This window comes from Talpa europaea (assembly GCF_964194135.1).
Source record: "Talpa europaea genome assembly, chromosome: 13".
NCBI classification, from domain to species: domain Eukaryota; kingdom Metazoa; phylum Chordata; class Mammalia; order Eulipotyphla; family Talpidae; genus Talpa; species Talpa europaea.
In genome coordinates this window covers 71,462,972-71,488,119 of record NC_140080.1, presented here as the reverse complement: position 1 = coordinate 71,488,119, position 25,148 = coordinate 71,462,972, and the positions used below count along the sequence as shown (strand labels likewise).

The 25,148-nt window shown below is 43.8% G+C and overlaps 1 protein-coding gene across 6 annotated transcripts in view; it reads right to left on the bottom strand.

Moving 5' to 3' along the window:
* The window catches only part of FHOD3 (formin homology 2 domain containing 3), a gene marked incomplete at both ends in the record, with an annotated part of 417,341 nt that overhangs the window by 54,715 nt on the left and 337,478 nt on the right, over positions 1 to 25,148 (bottom strand). For 5 of the 6 annotated variants that reach the window (XM_084252166.1, XM_084252168.1, XM_084252167.1 and 2 more), the window contains 2 exons: positions 16,200 to 16,414; positions 22,599 to 22,649. In XM_084252166.1, the coding sequence (XP_084108292.1) occupies positions 16,200 to 16,414; positions 22,599 to 22,649 (266 nt within the window). The remainder of the gene's footprint in view (positions 1 to 16,199; positions 16,415 to 22,598; positions 22,650 to 25,148) is intronic. The other variant, XM_084252171.1, reaches the window with a different exon arrangement.

Genomic DNA, 25,148 nt, shown 5'->3' with positions numbered 1-25,148 from the left:
GCCCCACTAGGCAATCTGCCCACACCTGTGACATAGCAGCACATCACAGCTCTGTACTTGAGAAACATATCTCAGTTCCATGGTGGGCCCTCAGCCACTAGGTGCCAGACCTCTATCCACCCCATGCACTGGGCTTCCCTGACACAGAAGGTGTGTGGATGCTTCACAGGGAACACACCTTGAGCACCTCAGTCTTCAGAGGGGACTGCACTCCTGAACATCATGGGAAATCACCTGCACAACACCAATCCTTGTGAGGCAGTAATATTGGTTAATACATAGAGAAAAACAGAGAGGATCAAATGGAATGGGGAGACAGAGGAACATGACCCAAACAAAACAGCAAGATAAAGCCCCAGAAAAAGACCTTGAAGAAATGGAGATAAGCAAACTACCTGACAAAGAATTTAAAATTATGGTTTTACAGATGCTCAATGAACTTGGAAGAATAGAAAGCCAGAATATTTTTGAAAGATCTAAACAGAAGTTATAGACCTGAGACTACAAAGACAGAGCTGAAGGTGCAATAGAAGGGTCAAACAGTAGATTGAATGAAGCAGAGGAGTAGGAAAGTGAGCTATAATAACTCACCCAGACAGAGAAGCAAAATGAAAAAATTAGAATGAGTGAAGATGCCTTGCGTGAACTCTGGGACAATATCAAGAGGAAGAGTATTTGCATTATAGGAGGGAGGGAGGGTTAGAAAAATTATTTGTGAAAATAATGGCCAAAAGTTCCCCAATCTGGGGAGGACACAGACATCAAGGTATAAGAAGCCAAAGAGATTCAAATAAGAGGAACCCAAGAGAGGCATGCCAAGATACACTGTAATTAAAACAACAAAAGTTAAAGAGAACCTTAAAAACATAAGCAAAAAAAAAAGTGTGTCATGTATAAGGGAAAACCATTAAGTCTGCTCTCTGCAGACTTTTCAAACAAGACAAAAAATTTTAGAGGTCAGAAGAAAATGGGATAGTATATTCAAAGAGCAGAAATGAAGACACTTCCAACCAAGAAGTCTATACCTGGCAAGGTTAACTAACATACAGAACTGAAGGGGAGATAAGAATTTCCCAAAGAAAGGCTAAAGGAATTCATTACCCCCTAAGCCAGTCTTGTAAGAAATGTTAAAGAAAAGAAATATGATGAAATCAAGAAAACAGTATCACTGGAAAGGGGTGGTGGCAATGAAGATGGAGAGGAGCTGCAAGATGCGAGATAAATATTGGAGGTAGAATCAATGGGGCTTGCTGATGGACTGAAAATGGCAGGAAGGTGGAATTGGTGCCCTTTTGTCCTGTGAATGAAAACCATCACTCCCCCTCTTAAATGTATACTCAAATCTCTTTCCAGATGCACATTTCACCTTCCTTGTGGAGATGATTCAAGATACATAAGAACTGCTGTATGAATAGGGAAAACAAAGACTAGGCGGGAATGGGGAGTAGGAGGCAGAAAGACCATTTGATGAGAAATGTGGGTGGTCTCTAGAAGCCGAGAAGAACTCCTGATAGACTGTCAACAAGGGATAGGCACAGTTCTGGAACAGTCAAGGAACAGTCCTGGAAGCCCAAGAAATAATTCTGCCAGCACCCTCAGTGAATGTGGAGGTGGATTCCTCGCAGGGTCTCATAGGAAGAACCTAGCCACCCACAACCTTGAGGGTGACCTTGTGATACCAGGGCCAAGAACCCAGTAGAGCCATGCTGGACTTCTGACCCATGAAAACGAGATAATAGATGCTGACATGAATGGCTATGTTTGTGGTAATTTGATATGTACCAAGAGAAAATGAATACATGATCCTTTACCTCTTCAGGGAAAGAGAAAACATTCCCCGGTGAATCAAGCTGTTAAGCAAGTAACAGCCTCATGTTTCCTCAGTGGTGACACCAATGAGGCTCCTTACCCTTTGCTTGAATTAGGTTTGCTTTTAAGGTGAAGTAAGCCCACAATTTTGAAAACTACTTGGGAGAATCTCTCATGGACACAGAATTATCTGCAAACCTCTCAAGAATGGAGATTTGATGCTTAGAGCAGGTAAAATGCTCACACTCCCACATGTGTCATCACCATGTGTGGGGCAGGCATATGGGAAGTCTGGTTTTGCATGTTTTTGCTGAGCAAACTCTCAGCTGTAAGCTGTGTCTGGGTTGCTAAGTGATTAGGAATGTAAACAATTCTGAACTAACTCTGCAAGTGAAGCTTAGAGGAGGGCGGTCACTCCTGAGGGTCTGACACTCAGTTTGGGCAAAGCCACATTGCTGGAAGCCTGGCAGTGAACCCCAAGAAAATATACTTGAGCCTTAGACCCACACTCCTCAAAACAATATTGAAAATGAGGCTGGATCTGCACGTGGCAGGAAGTCTAAGGGAGCAATCCAGACCCCTCCAGCACTAGCTAGATGAGGGGCTTTCTCTCTGGGGGTATCTGCCTGCTCAAGTGAGCAGGAACAGCTGTGACAGTGTGTGCTGAACAGATCCCTGTCAGGCCAGGTGCATTACTAGGAGAGAGGAAAGCTCAGGCCTCACTGGACAGGGGCCCAGGTTGCCCTCAGCGTTTCAGCAAGTCATCATTCTGCCAGGACTCACTGGATCCTGTAACCATTTCCCTTGTCTGCTCTCAGGCTGCTGTCCTCTAACAATGACTCAGGGACAGGGGAAGAACAGAGAAAGGAAGGGTATGGGGGGGACGAAATGTCAGCCTATCCTTCTGTCTTTGGATGACTTGTAAGCATCACCAGGAGGAAATGTTCCTCCACAGGAATGCCCTCAAGCGCCCATTAGGTAGGGATTGGGCAGAGAGAATGGAGGTCTTGGCCCCACCACTGGCCCTTAGCTGGATGACATATTGTACATGTTCTGGGAATTCCAGCCTAGTAAGCAATGTGCTTCCTACTCAGGGCCTCTGCTGTCTACTGGCTGTTCCAAAGAGTGACAGTTTTAGGAACTAGAGATATGAGGGCAAAGTTTCTAGCAGAGACATACTGGCCGGCTGTAGCAGGAAGAAACCAAAGGCCATGGTGAGCCCATGAGCCTAAGAATGGGCGTGTCAGGTGCCTTTCCTTAAAAGTGAACATGGAACTGGGTAAAGGCAAGGAAGGAGCAAACAGGCCTCTTGAGAAAAATTCTCTTGGTGGTGAAGGAATTTTTATGGTGATTTCTTTTTCATCTGATAATAGAGTATTTAGCAAGGAGATATAAAACCCCATCCATCTTACAAGCAATGTAAAAGCACAGTTTCAGCAATAGCAGTGTCATCATTTGGTTGACGGAAAGCATATGTTCTTGCACACATTTACTTCAGAATAGCCACATCAAAACAAAAATGTGTTTGCAACAGCCCAGCATGTGGCATGCATTTAAGTTTTAATTGGTAAGCACATGGCGAAAACTGGCAAGGGTGCCTCTGTGTGGCTTTATCACTGACAGGGAAATGTGGGCAGGTGGTTGCCATAAGCCTGTGTCCACTCAAATCCTAGGACTCTGGGCAAAGTGATTTGATGGTTGTTTGACGCTAGTCTACACACACTCCAATGTCGGGATTCCTTTGACTTAAGCAGCAATGTGGCCTCTGATTAGCCAGTGGCTGTCTGGACAGGTGTGGCAATGAACAAGCGCTAGAAAGCCACTTACACGTGGGAATAAACAGTGCAATTCCATCCCCATAGGTTAGGGCCTGATGTCATAGCGTTTTTTAAGCATGTGATCCAGCCATTGGGGTGGGTTCTCTTTCTCATTACTGTCGGGAAGGAAGTGGTCCCTAAAACTACCTCCTGACCAGATCCTGTGATTCAGTGTCCACATGGAAGTCAGGCTGTAAATCTGAAGCGCATGACACCGTGCTAATGGTGGAGGACAAACTGAATAAAACTCACACACATTCAAGTCAAGCAGAGCGACAAGGGTGATGAGGGCCAATACACAAAGCTGCTCATTCCCAAGCATCCCTGCAGTGCACACACCAGGCGACATGTGCCAGTGCCCTGACACACCTCCCAGCTTTCAGAGGCCCCGCCACTTGGACAGGAACACAGGACATAAAAACCCATCAAAGTTGGGGGTGGGGGGTCATTGTGGGATGTGGCCTGACAACCCAGTGAGTACACTGGATAACAAAGAGTCCTGGAAGAGGCAGCCAGGAGGCATGGCAGAACCCTCTACAGCTCAATTAATCAAACCATGAAGGACCAGGGCAAAGACTCCTCCGGGTCGAAACCTTGGCCCCCTCCCTCATGTCCAAGAGCTTCAGCATGGTCCAGTGCCAGCATCTGCTCAGAGTTCTCACCGACACCCAGGATGGTCCTGGGACTCCATGCTCAGTTCCAGAACATTTCTGCTTCTCTTTTCCATTGTTGTCATCAGGACCACCCCCTTGTCAACACCTACCACAACCAACACTCCCCTCCCTACACAACCATTCCTTTTGAGTCGCTGCCCCAAACCATGGTCTGCTTCCCTCTGGGCAGACATGAGGAAAAAGTGTAGTTCCCCTTGCTATGTCCCCAGGAAATAGGAAGTGCGAGTCTTCAGGAAAAATTCTAAAGGGAGCAAAGACATTTGTCAACACAGGAACAAATTGCTCACCACTTCCTCCGTGGCTAGTCTTGGTAATTACTGTGTCTTTCTCTGACCCAACAAGGCTGTCTATAGAGACACATTGATGCTTGAGCCGGACCCTGTTCTGGCAGTGCTGGTCACAAGGGCGCGGGATATGACACCTCCTGCAGAGCCTCTGCAAGGCAAAGGTGAGCGGGCGTCCCCCTCCAGAGGCATGGAAACCCAGCCCCTCAGCCCCCACCAGATGCTATGTGAGAAATGTATAAACCTGGTGGCTGTCCTGTGGGCTTGCCTGTGCCCTGGGAGGCCACGCCAGGGGTCTTCAACAAGCCTGGGAGGGGATACAATTCTCTGTGCCAAAATAACAAGTGATTCCCAGAGGAAAAGGAGTTAGAAGAGGGAAATGTGGCTGAGAACCTTCTGGGCAGAAGGCAAAGTACATGCAGAGATCTGGAGCACATGGCATAAGAGAGGAAATAAAAGTGGCATCAGGAGCTAAGACCACATGGCTGATAAGGGAAGGACCTGGGACTTTACCCCGAGGAGAGTGACAGTTGCTTCCCCTGGAGAGGCCAAGTGGCCTCTGCCTATACCTATGTCACAGACAAACCCCGATTCCTGCTGGGACAACTTGGGGGAGGCAGGGCTGGCAGTGAGGGTTGAGGCTCCTAGTTGGTGTGGTGTAAACAATCCAGGAAGCAAACCCTGCAGGAAAAGAGACTGAGGAAGAGCTAGGTGCCAGGTAGAGGGGCTCAAGAGAAGAAAATGAACAGTGATCCTGAGAGAACAGGGGAGTGAAGGGTTGAGGTTCTAGAGAATAGGAGGAAGTCTCCATCCCAGAGAGTCCCTGGGGGAGGTGCTGTGTTAACACTGGAGGGGAGCAGGGGTGGCAGGGCTGGTGGCTTCCCATGAGGGTTCTTCCTAAGCATAGCACATGAACTGTCTATTAAATCCCCACAGCCTTCCCCATGGAGAAGGTTCTACTGACTTCAGAAAGCCAAGGAGGGGAGGAAACGGTGAGGGCAGGAACTCTCAACTCAAGCACATGCCTAGAAAGACTCGGCAGGCGCATCTTTGAGGCTGGCTCAGTGTGACTGTGATAAACCAAACCCACAAGTCAGCAGCTGCCAGGGCCCCTGCCCCTGTCCATAACCACCCACCTGGCTTGCCAGTCACCTTGCCCAGAGGTAGGACTCTGAGACCTGACCACACCCCAGGAGCTGGAAAGGGGAACTGGAGGCAGGGGAGAAGCAGCAAGAATGACTTGGCCAGGTGCCTCCGTGGCCCTTCTCCCCAAGGTAGGAGTGAGTTTGGAAATAAGAAGAGGACATGGAGAGAAATGCCTGGCAACAAAAAAGGCATTCAAATCTGGGATCTGTCTTCCTGGACCACGTCCTGGGAGCAGACTGATGGGATCTTGACATTGCCAACCGCACTTAGCAAAGGCCAGAAAAATGTATTTGGCTGGAATCTGCATTGACCTGATTCAGAGGGCCTTACACTGAAGTTTAAGGTTGGAGGGGGACAGTAGAAGGGAGGAGAAAAAAATCAAAATTAAACTGTGTAAGAATATACTGCAATGGATAGTTAGGTGATAGGGAAGGAATAAAAGGGAGAGGCCCATGATATATTCAGGAGGAAGTGACCAGGAACCAGGTCATCCCATTCAGTGGGGAAGGACCCACAACCAGAACATGGTTGCTCAAGGGAATCCTTTAGCCAGAGGAAACAGGATTGTAGGACAGAGGAGTGGGGGAGCCCAAAAGGGACCTATCAACATGAGAACCACAGGGAAAGGGGAACAGAGAGGTGATTTGTTGAGGGAGTGTAAAAGGAAGCCGAGTCAGCTGGAGAGAGCGACTCCTGCTTTCCCCTGCAGATCCCCCAGGCTGTGAGAGAGCTCAGGAAAGAGCAGGCCTTGAGGGTTTCCGCCAGCCTGCCCCCAGTGCCAAGTCAGGCAGGGCAGACATCCACTCACACCAGCAAGTTCTTCGTCCCTCCAAAAGCCCAGTAGCAACTCCCTATCTGGTCTTCAAAATCTCACCAGTCATCAGGCCTGCTTGTCCTTAAGTGAAGCAAAAAAACAAGTTACTATCTATTGAGCTCCTGCACAAAGTGCAGTCCCAGGGCATATACACATCACTCTCTTCAGTTCTCACACCAACATTGTGAAGCTGAATGCTCCACATGAGACACGAGGACACATTTTCAGAGAGGCTAAGGAACTTCTCCAGGGCCACACAGCAGGTTGGCTACTCTGGGCTGCTCCCCCAGACACATTCTTTAGTTTGTGCCCTGGGAGGCTGATTTCTCTAAGAGCAATTGCTGGGTCTGCATTCTCTCTTCTCCCAGCTGGGTGGGCTCCTGGTGGGAGTATTTGTGTCCCTGCCCTTTTCTCCTGCAGCCACAGTTTGGGGAAGTTGTAAGGCCTCTGTTTCTGTCCCCCGGGCTCTCCCAGGCTACAGCTTTCATCAAGTCCTAGCCCTTTGCCAGGATCCCCCAGGTCTGGAGGTGCAGGGAGTGTTAACAGTTTCTCACTGACTGTTGCTAGTGTCCGGGGGGGGGGGGGGGGCTCCCCCTGCCTCTGATAGCCCCATTCCCTCTCCACACCTTTGCAAATAGTTCCTTTGCTGACAGCCATCCTGCACTCTGAAGACTCACCAGGCTACTCCCACCAGAACCTCACTGACAAGTAGAGCAAATACTAACAGAGCTGGGGGCTGAATCTATTAGCCCGACTGAAAAGCTTGGGCTGTAAATCGTGATGTTATATTGTTTGGTGGAAAAGTATATAATCATCCCCCCAAAGCCCCAAACAAAACATACTGTGGGCATGAAACACTCCAATTCTGTTTTCATCAGTCTCCCAACAGCTGAGTCCACAGTATCCAATTGGAATCTCTTGTCATGCAATTTTTCTTTGAAGAGATAAATTGCTGGTAGAAAGATCTGAACTTATTAAGTCTTTGGGTGGCTTCGATCGATTTCAATCTGTGATGGGGGGGTTCAATGACTTGGCCAGGGCTTGGCTTTCTGGCAGGACTTACGAAATAAAGGCAGAGCCAGCCAGTTCTATAATAATCCCTCCAAACTGTGTAGATTCCAAAGACCTCCCCAGTTTAGAGCTCATAACTAACACCATCAACTTTAAACTTGTGGCTTAATCACATAAATGTGAAAAAGGTCCCAAGAGAAAAAACTCACAACTTTGAAAATTCTAAAGACTTTGCCTTTGGTGTTGAGCCAGTTCTTGCTAAGCTGCTCGCTCAGCTTCACTCCAGAGCAGTGTTTCTCAGCCTCCATACTAAGAATATTTGAGGTTGGACAATTCCTTATTGGGGGAGGAGAAGAGACTGACCCAGGCACTGCAGCATGCTAGCGGTACACTGGCTCCTACCCACAGAGGCTTGATAGTATCTTCTCTTCATGTGACACCCTTACATGTCTCCAGACACTGCCAAATGTCCCCTAGGAATCACCCCTGGTTGGGAATCACTGACTTATGGAACCATTTCATTAGGATAGACACACACTTAGCTTACCCAAGCTTTAAAAAAAAATACCTATCACCTGAAAAATACTTATTCATCATCTAATGGATTTGCATGGTTTCAAAATTAAACATGACTTTGTCCTAAAAATTCAGAGCTATGAATCAACATCTGTATATGCTACATTATGTTCACCACTAAAAGTCCAAGTCTATTCACCATAAATTGGCCTCTAATGTTATAATGCAATGTTACTTCAATTAAAAAAAACAAAACTATAAAATACCAGAAGAAAAAAATTCAGAGCTGTATTTTCCAAATAGATTTGGGCTTAAGCAAGTTCTTAAGATGAAAATCATATATCCCCCAAATTACCTTCAAAAGTCCCTTTAGAAGATGCTATTTTATAGATCCCCTACCCACTCTTAAGAGTTCCATCAATTAAGGTTTTCCTGTATCTTCTGTGAAATGTTGTAAGAAATAGCAGACTAGGAGTCATGGGACAACATAAATACAAACACTTAAACTCTAAAATCACATTTGATGCAGCAAGACATTCTTCTACAAGCACATGGGGATCAGGAACGGCTCAAGTTCTCATACCTTGCTCACACAGGGACACAGACCCAAGTTGAACACTGCACAGGATTACAAGAACTGTGTACACTGTAATTTCCACTCCATCTTTTTTCGCCCTGAAGATTATGCTTCTTAGTAATTTCATTTGGTTCAATACATATAAAACTCCACTGCACTATTATAGAGTAGAAAAAAAAAGCCGGCTTGGGGTCTAATCAGCCTAATATTGGTTAACATATAGATTATATTTCACACTATACACAGAAAGTGAAACTTAACTCAAGATTATTGTATCATTTATTGCCCTATATTATCTTGAACTTGAGCCACATGAACCCAAACATTAACCATCAATATGAAGACTTCCTTTGAGCCTCATTAAGTTTCTCTTCTAAACTCATCTAGACAGGTCTTTCTTGATTCTGACAGTATCAAAAAGGACTGACTACAATACCTGGCTGCCCTTCATGGCCAGGAGGACAGGTGGAGCCACATGCCCATTTTCTTACAACAGTGAACAGGAAGACAAGTCTTTCCTCAAGGATGAGGACATTGTCTAATTATAAACTGGCGGTGCATTTCAACAGCACCTCTAGCTCTTGTCAAATCCCAGACAGAAGTATCATCGACTTCAAGACAAAATCTGCTATTTTGGAAGGCTACACTAGCACTAGAAAGGGTAGTCCTGATTAATAACACCAAGCAGGCTTAGCATGATGTAGTTACTTTTAATTTGATGTTGTGGGTGATTAGTAACAAAACTCATTCATTTCATAAATTCTTATTGAGACCTCACATGTGACAGTCTATGTGCTACGAACAAAGAAGTCAGACATGAAAAAATCTTCCCTAAGATATTTTTCAGGCTAAAGTGGTCTAAGTCATAACCAAGAGATAATATAAGGTCAATACAACCAGTATTTAAAGAAAACAATAGTGTTTCCTTTCAATTGAATCTGATTATTACCAAAAAGAACCAGCTATCTAGTGATTGGGGTGTGATTAGAAATGCCACTTTTAAATTTTTATCTCCAAAAGTTGCCCCCTCCTCACTTACTAGTCACTGATAGATATGGCTATTCATTTGGCCAGTAACTCAATTTATTGTACTTGTTAGCAAACTCATTCAGAAGGAAATGGAATAATTCACTTAAAATTCTGAGTAGTTTTAAATGTGGGTGAATAAATATCTTGACTATCAATTAGTCAAGAATCAACCTCTAAGTCTTTTAGCATTTAGATCCTGAGAAAGAAATGGCCTAATATGGCAACTCTCTACAAAAGCCCTCTCTTTACATTGGCTACCATCATTTCTTTAGTATTTGCAGAGTAATCTGTAGGGTGAAAGATGTACTCTCTATCATGGCCTGGGCACAGGGGAAATAGCTGTCTCTATAGATCAATGTGTCTTTTTTTTTCCCCAAGTAGTTTTCTCATTTATAACTCACAGAACATTTACTGAGTGCCTATTCTGCTGCAAGCATTGACAGATGAAAAAGGTGAGCACTGGCAGGGGTCCTCCTTTGAGAATCACAGAAATGAGTAAGGGGGACTATTTATTACATACAAACATAAACCCTGTATTTTAGTTATGCACAAGATATAAGAGGCAATCAAAAGAGAAATTCAAACAGCCTGCCGGGAAGAGAAGATGCTTCAACTAGGGGGATAAGTCCAGTGGGCACCCAATGAAAGGGAGTACACCCAATGGAAGGGAGCACTCAAACACATAGGCACACCCAAGAGAATGTGACATCTTTCAGGTACTGGGGAGTGGTTTGGTGGGAATGGAGCATAACATGTGGGTGCTGGTTGTGACAGTAACCAAGAGTCTTGAATGACAGCGAAGAACTTAACTTTATACAACAGATGTGGGGGGGGGAGGGGTTACCCGACAAGAAATAGAAGGTGAGCAGATTTGGGGAAGGGTTTTATAGGTGAGAGATGAGTGCTATCGTCCATCTGAAAGCCCCTGACTAACACCCATTAAGTATGAAGTGTCTCATGGTGATATCTAAAGAGGCTGGATCCACAAAACTGAGCTCAAAAAAGTCAAGGTTGGAGATGAACACTTGGCAGTTGCAGCACATGGGAGGTCATTAAATCACAGATGGGGATGTGAAAGTACAGCCAGAGGGTACATCATGAAAATAGAGGGCTGCTAGGGAACCTTGGAAGACCTGACACTTGGGGGGACAGGCAGATTGAAGAGTCAGATGGAAAAAAATGATGAAAAATGTAGAAGACATGAATGTCAAATAATACTTGGAATCTGAAATTATCTAGAGAATACAAGGAATCCAGAGTTGTTAGATCTAAAAAGAAAACAAAAAGGTAATGGAAACTCCCAGACTCACACCATGATCAGATGCAGCTGAGACACATTCTAAGGGATATGAGCCCAAGGATTCTCCTGAAAAATCATACTTTTAGGAACTGGAAAACCAGTATGTGATTATCTTGCCATACTGCAGGCACTCAATCATTTTGTACAAATACCTTATGGGGCTTGGTTGGTGAAAGGGAGGGGTGGAAAGCAAGGGCTGCTGGAGGGAAAAGAAGAGTGGTGGAGAGGGCACAGGGTGACCCAGGTCCTACCACAGATAAGGATGCTGGAAGCAAACAGTTTTTCTTTGCCATTTCCCAGGTCTCAGTCATTGACTCTGGAAATTTGGAAACACCAAGTATTACTCTGACTGAGAATGCTCATTGTCCCTACCTGTGAAGACATGAGTATATCAGGAAGCATGTACCCAATGCTCCAACCTGGGGTGAAAAGCACTAATGTCTTCCCAGATTCCCTGTTAGCATGGTCAGATGCAGACAAGCTCGTTCCTCCCAGGGTCTGCTCTAAACAGAGTTTTGCAGCTATGGATACTTTCTTTTTCAGGGTGTATATCTAATTATCAATATTGGTTTAAAAACATTGTCATCCAATGCTTGGAAACCATTCTCTGTGGGTTTCTCATATGTCCGCAGTCTTGCAACGTAGGCTTTAATAACCTTTGTTTAGACTATCTTCCTAAGGACATGTGCATAGAAAACAGCCTTGGAAGACAGAGATAGGTTCTCTCTGGAGCAAATGACTGGTTGGTTTATTGTCCACTGTGATCAATATTCTAACTCCCTCTGGAATCAGAAGCATGGGAAGACATGTTCTGCCCACTATGAAATATTTGGGGTCCTTAAGTTCAGGGTGTGTGCAGACTTGGGTCACATTTACTTGTGGGAACTCAGATTTGGGGACATGATATAATTGTTCATATTCCAATTGATAGTATTGCTATGAGGAATAAGGTCATTTTCCCCTGACTCCTGAGTTTTCTACCTGTGTCAACATTCATCAAACCGTGGCAGGCTAACTCACTAGCTTACAAATAGCGTAAAGTCTCAGATTCTTCAGTTTTTGATGCCTAATTGCTGCCTATGAAATTATCACGTTGGTCACATAATACCCTTCTTCCACAGCCTCCCCAGAGGCCATTCCATGCCCTGTATTTACTTAAGTATATTTAAGTTATAGTCATACTTTTTCTACTCCAAAAGGACTCAGGCTATTATTTTAAAATATGGTACAAGAAAACACATTATAGGCAACTGCCTTTCTCTATGGAAAGAAAAAGGGAAAGTTTTGCTTTCTTCTATTTTTAGAGACTGACAAATAGCAAGGTATAAAAATGCAATGATTTAAAAAGTCTCTTAAAAAAAGGTCCACAGCAGGTGTAGTAGGCAAGGCCTTGGCAAATGTCTAGTTGGGGAGAGATCCTGAGAGATTTTGTCTAATTGACAGTTAGGTGAGGGATGGGGAGGTGGGGCAGCTCCAATCCCAGAACCACAAGGAATCTAGTTTCCTGCCAATTCATGACACAATGGACCAGGGGTGTCCAAAAGCTTTATGCAAGGGAACCAGCATGCATTAGGCTGGTGACTGACGATACTCCACTGCTACTGTGCCAGCTGGAAATAGCGTACCAGATGTTTCCGATTTCTGCCAGATGGATTAGGTAACCTAGAAGATGTCTGCAGCTGAAGGAGACCCAAAAGGTGACAGAGGTGCTCAATGACCAGTGACAGTCACCATGCTGATGAATGATGCCCACATGAAACATGATTATTCATTTAAATGAACTGAACATTTGAGGATATAACTATATGACAGTAACTTATTTCCTGCCTTAAGAATGAGGAGGCTAGAGAAGTGCCCTATTTACCAGTACTATAAATGCTTGGATATGTGAGGGAAATTATCAGTATACCATATCAACAATCTCTGTAAATGGTTCCAGGGGCATTCTGGTGTGTAGGCCATCAACATCTCTGCAATCTTTTCTATCTCCAGGGCCAAACAAAGAGGTGTTTGAATATACGAATCCAATTAGGTAGAAAAATAATCAGTATTAAACAGGTTTTTCCTTGACCTGAAATTAACATCGTGTGGTAAAATTTTTAAATGTCTCCCTAAAGCTTTATTTTCTGTGTGCAATACGGAGAATACTGAGCCAAAATCCAGAAAAGGAATCTAGCCATTAGTGTGCTTTCATGGCTACATTAGTGGGTGAAAGCCACTTGTTACCTCTTGACAGCAGTTTCCTTTTACTGGGAAAGGTCATTTATCTCCATCTAACCTCAGAAAGGCCTCAGTGTATGAGCCAGGGAGCATGGAAGGGTCATGGTTCTAGATTCCAGGAAAGGCAGTTCAGCGCTGGGACACCATCACCATCTGATTTTCAGACTGCTAGGTTATTCCACCTTGTTTCCATGAAACAAAGTCTCTGATGCCTATTGGGATAATAGGTTACCTTGTTTTAGTGACTTCCCTGGTCAGTACACAGATTAGTATTTTTAGTCCTCAGGCAGCTTTCTTAAGAGTCATGTCGAAGAATTCCATCCCAACAGGAACACTCTATCTTTTTCTCTGATTAGCGAGAATAGCTAATTTATTTCCAGGGTCACCTACAAGTTCCTTAAAATAATAGAAAATACACTTTTTAGAGAGAGAGAGAGAGTGAGATTCTGATGTATCCCACTAGGGCTCAGTGGAAATAAGGGAAGCATAATTTAAGCAATGGAAGGCAAGAGAGGCCCTTCCATGTTTGCCTAAATTTGGGTTTGATTGTCTCCATTAATTACAGCACAGTGCAAATGAGAACACATGTATATGTTTGTTCCTTACTTGGGGCTGGTAGTTTCTCACAGAGGAAAAACATTCAGACCATCACCACTAAGTCTAGGCAGGATTGGGACACAAACATCTGCTGTGAGCCACAAGAGGGCCAGATGGAAAAATAATTCAAGCACACATTGACTTGATGGTGGGGGTAGTGCCATAATTTATACAAAAATTACAGCAGATTTAGCTGGGATGGTTTTTGGCTAAAAAATCTCACTAGATGGCACGTAAGGCCATTGTTTTTCTTTCCTTTTTTTTTTTTAAAACCATCATCCTCCCCTCTTTTTAAGATTATTTTATAAGAGAAAAGGTAAAGAAGTATTGAATGTTTTCATATCTTCTGCTGTTAAAAGTTGTCTAGAATCCAGTTTTAATAGAAGAACCCATAGAGTGAGCTGTAGTCTTAAGGTATATAATTCAAGAGCAAATACTCATTTTTTGTTGGGGGTGGGTAAATATGTAATTCTAAAATGTAGGTCTCAATTTTCGTAGGTACCAGGGAGGGGGTAAGCAAGGGGCTGGTGAGCATTAACGAAAACACCACCATAGGCTCTGTGGTACAGGATGCCTGCTCAATGGCTGGGGTGGAAGTCAAAAAGTACTGGGGTCTACTTGGGGGGCAGTGCCAACAAGACCTGGAGCAAATCTTCCCCATCTGTTTGAACCTCACTAAAATATGGCGAAGAGCACCTCCCTTACTAACTCAATTTGCCAACAAGGTATTAAACAGCAGCATTTGGGAGGAAGGGCCCAGAAATGTGAAGTGGATTATTATCCTGATTCCACAAGGAAAAAGAATGAAAACGAGGGTCAACCCTGGCATGTTTGAACCATCTAATGCCAGGTGTTTTGTGCAGAACATCTGGATGTGTGATTATATTTTTTTTTCTTCCTCTAGCTGTTAGGATAATGTAAACATTAGGGATAAGCAAAAAATTACTTTGAATAATTGATATTCAAAATATTTGATATTCAAATATAATAAAATATTTCTCTTTTTGCCACAAACATCAAGTACATTTTACAACTTGGGGACAGGAAATTTTTATAGATCTTGACAACTCTGTCTTAGTTCTGTATTTTGCAGTTTAGACAACCATTCTGTAAAGTGCAGGAGGTACAACTCCAAGAGTTAAAAATCCCAATATTAAGTGCTGAACCACAACTTTGCAGGGGAATATTTTTCATATTGCCTCTGGAAATACCACAATTTAGATCAAGCAGTGATATCAGGCCTGGTTTGGAAAGCACAGGGTAGTAGTTAAAGAGCAGTCTGTTTTCCTGATTCTCAGAGTCTCAATATTTTAAGACCGACATTACTCATCTGTGACTGAGCCATCTGCCTGGGACAATCTTCCACGGCTCAGGGACCAGGAGTAAAACTGGATGTGATGGAAAGCTGTGGTGGAGCCAGCCTGCTCCTGCAGAATGAGCCCCGAGGCTCTCCTGAGGCTAGGAGAGCCAGCAAAGAATTGCACAGACAAGATTGTTCCGTTACATCCAGTTCTGCTGAGGTCATGGAGTCCTGCCTTGTTTAAATTAAACTTTACACCATATTTAGTCAACCTTCCGAGAGTTACAAGTTTTAGTGCCTCTGTTGTCTTCAGATGGCTAAATCTACATCAGGCTGCAAGTCATAACACTCGATTAAACAAACAGTGCTAGCTACAGGGTTAATCAACATGCATTGTTTGTTAAGCGCCTGTGCCCCAGAAGCATCCTGTCAGCTAATGTGAAAGAAAATGGACTCATAATTTGCAAGGAAAATAGCTGATGCTCCAAGGCTGCAAAAGTATAATATCATTGCTTTTCACCAAATAAAGATGATAGGGAATTTCTACAGGGAGGGCCTGTCTGTCTGCACACAAGCATCTACACCCACATCCACACCCACACCACGTGCCAGTAATCTTTAGCATTTTCAATTTTTTTCTTTTCAATATTAACTTCTGTTTTCACTAGGTCCAATTTTTCTTTGCTTTTTTTGATGGACTTTACTCTCCATCAGTTTAATTTAACCAGATGGACAATCCCTAGGATGAGAACATTCAAAAGTGGTCACTTTTTGGGGCAGTTCCAAAAAATAAATAATGTCCAAATTATAGAGTACTAAGTTAATAGCCTGTGACTTCAGATTAGGATTCCAAGTAGGTCTTATTTTCAATATTCCCCCCTCTTCAATGATAATGCATTGACAGTCTTTATAAATAATTATGCTTTAATATAAGTGTGTCTGAAGACATCTAACTTCTTAGTATCAGCACTGATTAATCACACTGTAACTTAACCTTATTTGCCTCTAGGTTTGCAGGTAGAATAGTTACCACCCCCCAGAAGAAGCCAGTCTGATGTAATTAACCCATCAGCTGTTACTCTGCTCTGCCAGCACCAGCACTCACCTTGGGGATGCTGAGATGTTCCGGGGGAGGATGATGATACTCTGAGAGCCTCCTGGGAGTCTGGAGAAGACGGGCTTTGGCTCAGAGGGGCAGAGGAGGCAGGGGCTGCTGGTGAGGTCAGGTCCAAGGAGAGGTCAGCTCTGCCCCGGCTCACACTCCGGCTTCTCAGTTCCTTCTCATGAGCCTCAGCTGCCAACTGCTCCAAGTATTTGTATCTGAAAGTTAAATTCCAAAGGGTTTCCGTAAAAAGAAAGAGGAGCCCGTGGCCGGAGCTTGTTTATGGATGAAACACCTGCAGAGGGAGCTGGTTTCCTGATGTACAGAGCGCAGCACAGAGCTGGCTGGAGAGCCAGTCTGCCAAAAACACCCAGCAAAGCCAAGATGCTAATGATTAAGAATCCTGCATCATTCAGAACCAAACAAATTGGGTGAAATGGCAACATCACACAGTCTGCAGATACTGGGTCACTACTGCAGAATCCTATTTTGCTGTTTTAGGAAGCATTTGTACAAATAAGCAAAACAGCAATAATGGCCATCCAAAAGCCCCAGCAGTGACAGCTGAAAACCACACACCTTCAGAGCTCACAGCTGTGAAATGGGAGGGTTCAGCAGAGAGAAACAATGCCCCCCAAATACCAAAAGGGGTTGTTGGACGAGGCCTCTCTGAATTTCTGAACCTGCTTCAATGCGAACAGCAATGCGCCTGGAATTCACTTTGTTCTCTCGGTGTCGACCATGGAAACTTTTTTATATTCTAAAATATTTCTGAGTAGGACTCAGACATCCAATAGCTTGGACCTGACGTCACATATAGTTTATTCATCAAAGTCAGTTTAAAAGAACAAAGATACATCTGTTTTGCATTTCAGGCAGGCAGAAACCCACTAACTGTTTATTAAGACCAGCTACCAATCATATTCCTCATAGTGCGCTTTATAGATCAGACCAAAATAACTTTGAAATATGTGCCTCTTCCAGATGTCTGCTAATTTTACCCACCATTATTTGTTCAGAAATAAACTTATAAATACAGCTATAGCAGGTTTCTGTCTATGCTACCCACCACTAAACTTTGAAGCAGCTAATGCAAGACCCTCATTCCCATCCATCTGGAGTCATTGCTTCTGTCCCTCCAATGGGCAAGCCCCCAGCGGGCAAGCCCCCAATTTTGACACACCACAGCACCCCTCCAACTCCCCACTCCTAAATCACCCAGATAACAAAGGCAGAGCAGACATATAAAACCTTGAAAAAGAATGCATTTAAAAAACATGCATGTCTTCATTTATCCTTAAAGTGGGATGGCTCCCACATCTACCATGGACACCCCTTCTCTCTGCCAGTCCATAGGCAGCTCACCCTTCAGGCCAAGCTCTCTGCAGGCCTCCCTCTGTGGGGCCTACCTTGACCACCACAGCTGGAAGTGATCTTGGCCTTGCCTCTGAACTCATGTCGGATATGTAGTCCATTCAAGTCAGATGGCATTTTACATTTATTGCCTGGCATATTTAGTCATCTTTTCACATGTGGATGTCTGTTTTCAACAAGCAGATAATAGGATTTTTAAGAACAGGAAGATTACCAGTCTTTGTTCTTTTTCTTGGTGCCCTGCAAGAGAAACTTGCAAAAGCAGCACCCACCTTCAGAGCTGTACCTGCATCAGAGGCGGGCCAGAGCACCTGCTTCACTTTCTAGGGGGTGAACTTCCTCTCAAGGTGAAGCTTATGATAAAAAGTACTCTGAGGCTTAGCTCTGGGAGCAGCTGCCTCACTGTTTCAGGTGAAGTGACACCCAGAGAGGCGGCTTTAAAAAATCTGGAGTTCTCAAAAGGTAGGAGAGGTAACAAAAGAAAGATATTTCTGAACTTATGCAGACCAACAAGCAAGGGAAAGTGATCTTGGAAGAAAGTGATCTCGAGGGCAGAGTCAGAACCCAGGAAGAGGCGTGTTTTAAAGGAGGTGGTAGCAACAAGACCAGGAAGGCTATGAATCCAAGAGGAGATCATGGGTACAGGTGTCCCCTTCTTTTGGGGAGGCAAGAAGTTACATGCCCGGGTCCAGGCAATGGGAGTCTGGAGGGGGAAATGAGGCTCTACTGTATCAGAAGACTTCAGGGAGGGAGGGAGCCCAGCCTTGAAGGAACCCAGCCTCCTCAGGCCATGAGGAGACCTCATTTGCGACCTGCATTCTGGCTCCCTGCCCTGGTCCTGACCTCTCCATACCCCTCCCGGAAGCAGGCATGTGCTGGAAACTAAAGCCTTCACCCCTTTTTCTGGGGGACTCCTGGGGTTGCTCATGCCAGAGTCTGGACAAATTTGACTCAAAGACTATTCCAGTGTGTCCCCTAAGTCCCAAAGATGTCCTCCTCCAGAACTGAGTCATGGAGAGAATCAAGGGTTTCAGCTGAAGCATCCTGAGCGTGTTTTTGTGCTAAACACAAGGGGTGGGGGAGGGGACACGGGCATTTGTTTGATGGGTAGAAAGCTTCAGTTCTACAGACAAAAAGATCTGGAGCTTGGTTGTGCAACAATGTGAATGAATGTAGCACTACCAAATTACATGTCAAATTAAAAATGGCTAAAATGGTAAATTTTCTGTTATGTGCCTCTTGCCACAATTAAAAAATGTTAACAAATAGTGGTGACATGCAGGCTTGAATGGCAAGAGTCATAATTAAAAAGGAACTGCATGGGCCTCCCCGGTGGCGCAGTGGGTTGAGTGTAGCGCTGGGAAGCTGTCCGCAGCCTCTGCAGCATGGGTTCAATTCCCGGCCAGCCAGGGAGAGTCCCACATGGCGTGGCAGACCTCTCCTATCTCGCCTGCTGCTCCCCTCAAGCAATGTATTTTGGTCCATCTGCCTGTTCTGCTCCCTGCTCTGTCTCTGGTGAATCCTCTCACCCTCCTGTGCCTCTGGCCTGTACCCCAGCTCTTGTATAAAAATAAATCTTAAAAAAAAAAAAAAAGGAAATGTAGTGTTTGTCTGCAGTGGGCTGGAGTGGTGAGGGTGGACTGTTGTGCTGGGAAGAGCCAGGTCATGTGGCATTTAGGGTTGTACAGCTCAGTGAGCTCTCCTGCCCCATGTCAACCTCCAGTAGTCACTGGGGATGAAGCTAGATCTGTATCATGACCTTCCTTCCCTCAGAGAGTGACAGGAAGTGCCACATGACACTTAGGGGCCCAATGCTGACTTGATCCCAAGACTCCAACGGACCATGAAATGACCATCACACACCTCCTGCCTTGTGATACAACCCCCAAATGACAGATTCTGGTGGAGTCTTCCGGGGCACTGGGTTTTCTATCCACAAAGCACAGCCCCAAGAAGAGACCTTTCGGGCCTCCCTGGTGGCACAGCGGTTGAGCGCTGAATTGCAAAGCTGCCTGCAGCCTCTGCAGCGCTGGTTTGATCCCCGGCTGCTCCCTGGCCACCGGGCGAGGGTCCCACAAGGCACTCAGACCTCTCCTGCCGCCCGCTGCTCCCCTGAGCAGTGTACTTCGTCACTCTGTTCTACTCTCCGCTCTGGCTCTGGTGAATTCTCTCACCCTCCAGCACCTCTGACTGTACCCAGTGCTTGTATAAATAAATAAATAAAAATCTTTAAAAAATAATAAAAAAAGAGACCTTTCACTTTTTTTTGCCACTTTCATCTAAACACTGGCACCTCTGCCTGCATCATTTGTTTTTCATTGTCTATAGAACATTTATCAAGTGACTGCCATAAGCTAAGAGCTACAGTATTCACTGGAGATTTAAAAATAAACATACAAAAAAACCCAAAAAACCACTCTCATGAAGCTCACCGTTTGGTGGCAGAGATAGGCAAACACACCTTGGTGTGCGATGACCTCAACATCCACCATGGACATGGGTGGCAGGCTGGCACCGCTGCCCAGAGAACCATGCAGGCTCAGTCTGTTGCCACAAGGCACTACAGAAACCCTGCTTCACTGTAGATTAACCTAAACCAACTTAGTAATGACTTTTCCCGCCACCCTCCTGCTGAGAATTTTTCCCTACATTTAACAAAAATCTGGCTCCTTCTAAGTTCCTTGCCCTCAGACCTGTTAAGTGGTGCTCAGAATCTCCCTTACTGCATCATTGGTCAAGTTTATGCATAATTTCCTAGCCCAGCCCCAGCTTTCCCTTACACAGTGTTCCCATAACCCCTGTTGGCTATAAAGCATGTTCTCCCCATGTCCTGCCATCCCCCTCAGAGGAATACCCATTTCAACGTGTGCCCAGCCTGGATGTCATTTCTTACTAATTATTCCAGGATGCCACTTTGACTGATATAGGATAAAATTTTTCTACTACTGCTTGAAAAAAAAAAAATAGAAGGAGCAACTCAGCAGAAACTCACTGTGTCTACACCATTGCCAATAAAGCAGTTTGCCTGAAATTATGAAATGAGATGATATGAAATGAATCAAAGTCAAATGTGCATGCATGGATGACCATTATGCCTCAAAATAGCAAAACCACATTCCTCTTGTTATACCAGATGATACAAACCTCCACACCCTCTGCTGCGGCTCTAGACATCTTTTCTGAGTCTTTGCATTACGGTTCAGAGACCTGGGACCCAATAAATATATTCAGCTCTATCTAGAAGAGTTTTGTAATTTTTCTACCTCTTATCTCTGTCACTTTCCCCAACTATTTCTAAATTCCATTATTCTTGGAAACCTCATCATTTCCTGGCTAATCAGGAACCCCCCACAGCTTTCCAAATCGGGAGGAAAGCTGTCTTCCCCACTCCCGTGTTCACCAATGTAAAAAGCAAACTAATCAGGAAAAGTGGCCAGTCCAAAGTCAAAGGAAAATGCCTGGCTGCTTCCCCAAACCTGTGTGTAAACAGAGGGCTGTACTGTACGGGACATCCCAAAAGGGGTCACAGAGAGCTCACCCTTGCACCAGTTAAGAAGCCCAGGCAGGTGGGTGACCTGATGTCCAGGACTGAGGGACAAGAAGAAGAGAGGAGTGGCAAATTTCTCTGCACAACTTTTCCAGGCATAAGCAATGCTCTGATTTGGGAAAAAATCATTAATATTCAGAAAGAACTAGTCTGTCTTCGATGGTTTGAGGAAATTGTGAGCTCAATCTGAGCCAGTTCATCACCCTCAGAGCTTTCACTTTGCTTGTGTTGATATAGCCTTATAGATGAGTTGTCAAAATTCTTTAAAAAGGAGAAATAAAATTTGATTTCTCAAGACTAGAAAATTGATAGCATTTTCAGTAAAAGTATATGTCAAAAATCCCCAATGTCAAAAAAAATTCCCAAATTTCAAAAAACATCCCCAAATGTCAAAAAACAGGCACTAATTAGAAAAATAGACATTCATTTCTCTCTTAATCAGCACTCTTCACTTTAAATTTGCTGGCCACAAGTGGTTACTAGGATGGCAATATTCTAATAGAACACTGAAATTAAAGCAATGCCCTGGTATTGTTTATGAGGCTGACCGAAGCAGCTAATTTTTTAATTGAACACAGGCTGTCTCTACTTTTCCCTGCCTCAGACTGTACTGATCTATTTAGCTGATGATGTCTTTAAAAAATTAGCACAATTCCACCTTTTATTGGCATAGTTCAGATTGTTAGATTCCCAACGGGCTCTGCTATGAAATCAGCCTTTCCATCTTGTCATGCAGGATCCCCATCTGGTGGTAGAGGAGGTAACTGCAGTGCTACGGGGTAAAATTTTGTCTCCTGCTGGTTTATTTTGCCCTTATCCGTTACTTACCTAAATTTATCAGACACTAAATACATCACCGTTCTCTCTTTTAATGAAATTCAAGCCATGTTTCCATTGATATGAAACTAGTTTTCAGCTTGAATATTTTAAATAAAGCTGTTCATTCATCTGCTCATTAACTCTATACATTCTTTTGAAGTACCTACTATGTGCTAAGCACTGTGGCGGGCACTGGGACAGACACGGTTCCTGCCATCAAGGAACGGAGTACAATTAAGCAGGAAGACTGGTAAGTAATCATACACATCCAGTGAGTTTCAGGGGTGTCTGGCAGCCTACCCAGCACCTGGCTGGTCAAGTGACTTGGAAGCACACAGTGGGGGCACCTAACGCAGGCTCAGTAGTGGAAGTGCAGGGTATAAAAAACACAGATCATACGTCAATATGTTAAACTAATGTGCTCTTTTAGAGAAGAGTTTTGGAAGGACACACACACATTTCACATCCACAACGACACTACATTTAGCTGTACATTCCTGGAAATTTTAGACAACAGGACACTAATCTACAAAATGCCAAGGTGTGAGGTGTCTTAGGTAAAAGTTATTATATTTCAATTAATAGTCTCTTTGACATGCTTGGTTAAGAGTGCAAAGTCATATGCCGTTTTGGTTACAATGGGAAAGAAGAGATATACAAACCTTTCTTCTCTTGCTTGTCTTTGCTCCTCTCTTTTGTCTAAATACTCCCGGCTAATGGAAATATGCACAAGAAATGAATTAGGGAAGCAAAGTAACAGAATTAGATGCTACAAAATTGCTAAGATATTATCTGCATATCATGAAATTCCACCATTGCTTTACAAATGGAAAGTGGCTGTAGTTGAATTTAAAAATTTGAAAGTTTGCACTACTGATGTCCAAAATATAATGGATTTTCTATAAAAATCACAGGAATGTCTGAAACAGAGAATTATTGGATTCACTAAGATCCACTAGTAATTACACTTCAAAAGAGTGTGTAAATAAGTGTATGAAGAGAGGAAGGAAAGTTTTCTTAAAAAGTGAAAAAAAAAGTAAATAAAACAGGACAATGGCAAGCAAGGCATAGCATTCAGAGGTGATTAACAGCCCATTGAGCTCTGGTAGTCCCACAAATTCAACTCAAGAATGCAATCTTCATGGGCCTAAGTTCCTCAGCCAGTTTGCACTATACCCTAAAGACAGACATTCCTCCCGCGGCCCAAGTTTCCTTTTTTGCATCCTTTACAATCTCAGTTCCCACGCAGGGATCACTGGAAGCTCTTGTGTTGTAATTCTCTTTTGTCTATATCCACAAGAAACCCAACTTTGTCCAATTTTAATGTTCTTTTGGTTTTCATAGATGAAATTATTATATTTCAATCAACACAGTCTCTTCTAGATGCTTGGTTAAGAGTACAGAGTCACATACTGGTGGGATTCCAACTTGAATCTGAGCGTAGGGCTGGGTAATCAGTCACTTTTCAGGGGACCATTTATTTTTCTAGAGAATTCTGACATCATGGTTTCACACTGAGCTTAAGAGCTTAAGCTCTAGCCCTTGGTACTGACAACTGAACATGAAGGGGCAATAAGTAAGAGCAACTACATTGGGGTAGGAAGGTGGAGGGAAGTAACAGAGGCTCAAATTTGTTATCACTATAAACATCCATCTTCATCATCCATCTTGCACACCAGGAATAATATTTCCCATTATGCAGGAAGTTTAAGATTATATTCAACAAAGATAACTGTTGTCAATATAATCAATAGTTGTTTGTGGTCTATCCTAATGAGCAGCACTCTCTCCTAGATGTTTATTTTGCCACACTCTCAGTGCCCTTAAACAAGTGAGATCCATTTGGGATCAAAATCAGATAATAAATAGTTATGAGCATGATCTCTAAGAATTATAAGACTTGTACTCTTATTTATATTCTATGAAAAATCTTTTTGTTTTTTGTTTTTGTTTTTTTTAGCATGCAGTTAACTAGTTTAGGTTCAACCTGCAAGTTCTGACTACCTTCTGATATTGGTTTCAATATTGGTTTGGGTTGCAAATATTTTTAATTTGTATTTGTATTAAGCCCTAATGTATATCACTTAATGGCCAGTTGGGGGCCCAAATGGTGGTTCACTCGACTTAGTTCACAGTCTGCTGTGTGCTGGTTAGGTTTTGAGCTGTACAAAATCGAAGATGAATCCAGGTGTGCTCTCTTGATTTCTCTACTCTTTGTGAAATTCCCATCATTGTTTGGCTTCCTTGGGCCTCTTTTCCTGGCCCTCTCCCAGAAATTTTGGTTTTCATTTCTCCTGCTCTGATGCATACTTTTGGTGACTCCATCTAGATCCAGGGCAATGCATTTGACGAACACAGAGGGGTAAAATGTTGATATGCCTACTACTTTAGGGGTCACAGCTCTTCTGGCCAGAGGAAGGGTTCTCTACCTCAGAGCTATAGGTGCCTGCCTGGACACCACTGCCATCATTCTATTTCTTTAACCACATTGCTTGGAGGCTGGGGTAGAAGAGAAGGAAAAACCAAGAAAACAGGCAAACTTTCCACTCTGGCCCTTAGGAATTTCTTTTGCTATTCCTCAGTTCAGAAAGAGATTTTTCCCTGAAACCTCTTTTAGTTCATACTTGGTATGCGCATCTGGCCTTTGGGGTAATTTTGAATACATGCCAGATGATACTGGAGGGTGAAATATGGTAAAGGCTCACTGGTTTTGTGGAACTTTGGATGCTAGTCTCCTTCCCAGTTTCCCTGATCCCATGCATTCTGACCATGGTTTATGGCTGCATTCAGTGATGAGCTGGGAGAGACAGAAGGGCGTGTGCTGGCGCCATCTTCCTCAGAACTGGCACCAGGTTTTAAGAGGTTTTCAATCAAAATCATTAGATGTGTAAATTAATCTCTGAATTTTCCATTTGTTCAGTCCGAGTTTCTGCTGCTATTTGGCAGTAAAATAGGCAAACCCCTCAGAAACTTCTGAATCAGAAAGCATTTAACAGGTTTCAGCGGTTTAACAAATTGGTCTTTCCAAAAGGGACAACTTCCAGAGCTACCTACCTCATGAGAAAAGGTGCACACAAGTGTGGCATTTCCATATATCATTTGCTACCACTCTGACAGCACAGGTGGTATTTCACATACTCATGGCAGGGGATGCTGCTGCTTACTGCATGCAGGTCAATAATCCATCTGACAAAAGCCAGGATTACCAGCTC